This window comes from Engraulis encrasicolus, chromosome 14 (assembly GCF_034702125.1).
Source record: "Engraulis encrasicolus isolate BLACKSEA-1 chromosome 14, IST_EnEncr_1.0, whole genome shotgun sequence".
Taxonomy (NCBI): Eukaryota; Metazoa; Chordata; class Actinopteri; order Clupeiformes; family Engraulidae; genus Engraulis; species Engraulis encrasicolus.
The window spans coordinates 2,316,861-2,319,360 of NC_085870.1; the positions used below are offsets into that span (position 1 = coordinate 2,316,861).

A 2,500-nucleotide genomic window follows, 5' to 3' on the forward strand; every position below is an offset into this window, starting at 1 on the left:
ACTGCGACGAGTCATGTGACCAAGCGGAGCCCTGCTTCCCCATCCTCGTACGCTTTCCCCTTTCTTACTTACAGTGCTTTTTAGATTTTCTTTTACTTAAGGCATGTAACATTTTTATCTTACATGTTTCTTCGGCATTACTTCCATCTTCATCAGAGGGTGACCCTATGACCACTCATGTTGTTGCCCAGCAACATTGCCCAAAAGGTTGCTCTGTGTATCATTACTTAAAAATAGCTTGGACTGGTTGTCAACAGTCATACTGACACAGTAGACCTGATTGGAAACTGAGTAGCTGATTTTGGGGTGTAGATGTTTCGTGACTTTTTTTTCTTTTGAAATGAAAAAAGCCCTTACGTACATGCTTGAATAGAATGCATCAGACTGTTTTGAAATAGATTAGTATAAAATGGAACACACAGAGCACGTGTACACACTGCATTATATAGGCTACTGTACTGTACACTGCATAGACGCTATCATAATACCCCCCCCCCACACACACACACACACACACATGACTCTATTTTTTCTTTCATTTCACATTTTGCCAGTTTTATTTTTTTTTATTTGTTCCAAACACACTCTTAATGACTCATTCATTCCACATTATATTATTATTATTATTATATTATCTATATTTTTTTAGATATATATTTGTTCCCAACACACAGCTCCCTCCCAACGACGTGCGGCGTGGCAAGAACTCCCACGGCTGCATCCCGTTCTTCCAGTCGGCGCCGGCCTGCGGTACGGGTAACACAGGACACATCTTCGGAGCGGCCACCGAGAAGCAGCAGCTCAACGTTCTCACCTCCTACCTGGACGCGGGACAGGTGTGGTGTGGTTTTGCTTTGCTTTGTTTTATTTATGGATATTCCTTCCTGGTACAAGGCCACAAGCACAAGTGGAGGAAGCAAGGCAGCATATTGTAGCTCAACGTGCTCAACTCCTACCTGGACGTGGGCCAGGTGTGGTGTGGTTTGCTGTGCTGTATTTATGGATGTAGAAGATACATAGTGTAGCCCAGTGGTCTCCAAATGGCGGCCTGAGGGCCAGATCCGGCCCGGGCATGGCAAACATTTGGCCCGCCATGAGGTTGGAACAAATGAAAACATATATGTGTGCCTCCTGCAGCTCAACGTACTCATCTCCTACCTGGACGTGGGCCAGGTGTGGTGTGGTCTGCTTTGCTTTATCTATGGATGTAGAAGATACATAGGGTGTGTCAATATGGGACCTTGCGTCCTCCACTTGTGCTTGTGGCCTCGCCCGCCTCCTGGCCCCTCCTCCGTGGAGAAAACAATAAAGTTTCCCAGCTGTCAGCCTAGCCACAACAACTTTTGGGGGACTGTTTTTCATTCACCATCCCAATTGCAAATGAGAAAATGACTTTACAATTGAGCAATTGATTTTGCAAGATATTGAAATATAATGCTGTTGTCAGTGATGTCATCATGACATTTTCCTTCCTGGTACGAGGCCACAAGCACAAGTGGAGGAAGCAAGGTCGCATATTGCAGCTCAACGTGCTCACCTCCTACCTGGACGTGGGCCAGGTGTGGTGTGGTTTGCTTTGCTGTATTTATGGATATTGAACAGTGGTTCCCAATCTTTTTCTTTAGGGACCCATGTTTTTAAATGGTAAAAAAAATGGCAAGGCATGTAAAGCAAAATCAAACATTTGTTAGGCATGTATTCGCCCATGTCTTGTTCATGCACAATAAGGGATTTATTACCAATTTAACCTAGTAAGGACCTAGTAGATCTTAGCGTTTGCTTAGTACATGCCTTACAACTTACTTATACAGGCACATTGTATGTATTAGTGCTAATAGATGTATCCCTAAAATAATCCTAAAAGTCCTAAAGTCCTTAGCATCTTAGCATCAGTGGACCTGAGAGCTCGAGCAGGGGCATAAAAAGAGAGCATGTCAGAGATATTACTAGGGGCAAGTCCATTTAATGCTTTAAATACTGTCAGCAGAATCTTAAAGTCAATTCTGTATGAGACAGGTAACCAGTGCAGGTCTGTTACCGTTTGTTTTCTGCACTATGATCCGGCTGCAGGTGTACGCCGCGGATGACAAGTTGGCCATGGAGATGCCCAACAGTAAATATCTGAGGCATAAACCGGTGCAAAAGTTTTTGCTTCTACTGATTTTGTAGACATTTAAACGGCTGGGGTCAAAATTACCCCAAGGATCACGGATGTACCCTAAATCTGAGGATAACAGGAGGGTTAAGAACTTGTTTTCTGCACTATGATCCGGCTACAGGTGTACGGCGCGGATGACAAGATGGCCATGGAGGTGCGCGACCTGACCAGCGCCGAGGGCCTGCTGCGGGTCAACCAGAACTTCACCGACAACGGACGCCACCTGCTGCCCTTTGGCCAGACCGACATGTGCGCCAACCGGCCTGAGATCACGGGCGACGAGAACGCAGAGAACGTGCCCTGCTTCCTCGCAGGTATTTAACCCATTGACGCCTAAGGCTA

General features: G+C 45.6%; 1 protein-coding gene across 1 annotated transcript in view; it reads left to right on the top strand.

Annotated features, from left to right (window-relative positions):
• LOC134463039 (eosinophil peroxidase-like) overlaps positions 1 to 2,500 on the top strand; it is a 24,369-nt gene that overhangs the window by 14,702 nt on the left and 7,167 nt on the right. Inside the window, exons 9-11 of the mRNA XM_063216292.1 lie at positions 1 to 47; positions 675 to 836; positions 2,280 to 2,472. The exon at positions 1 to 47 is cut by the window's left edge and continues 160 nt beyond it. Coding sequence (XP_063072362.1) covers positions 1 to 47; positions 675 to 836; positions 2,280 to 2,472 — 402 coding nt within the window. The remainder of the gene's footprint in view (positions 48 to 674; positions 837 to 2,279; positions 2,473 to 2,500) is intronic.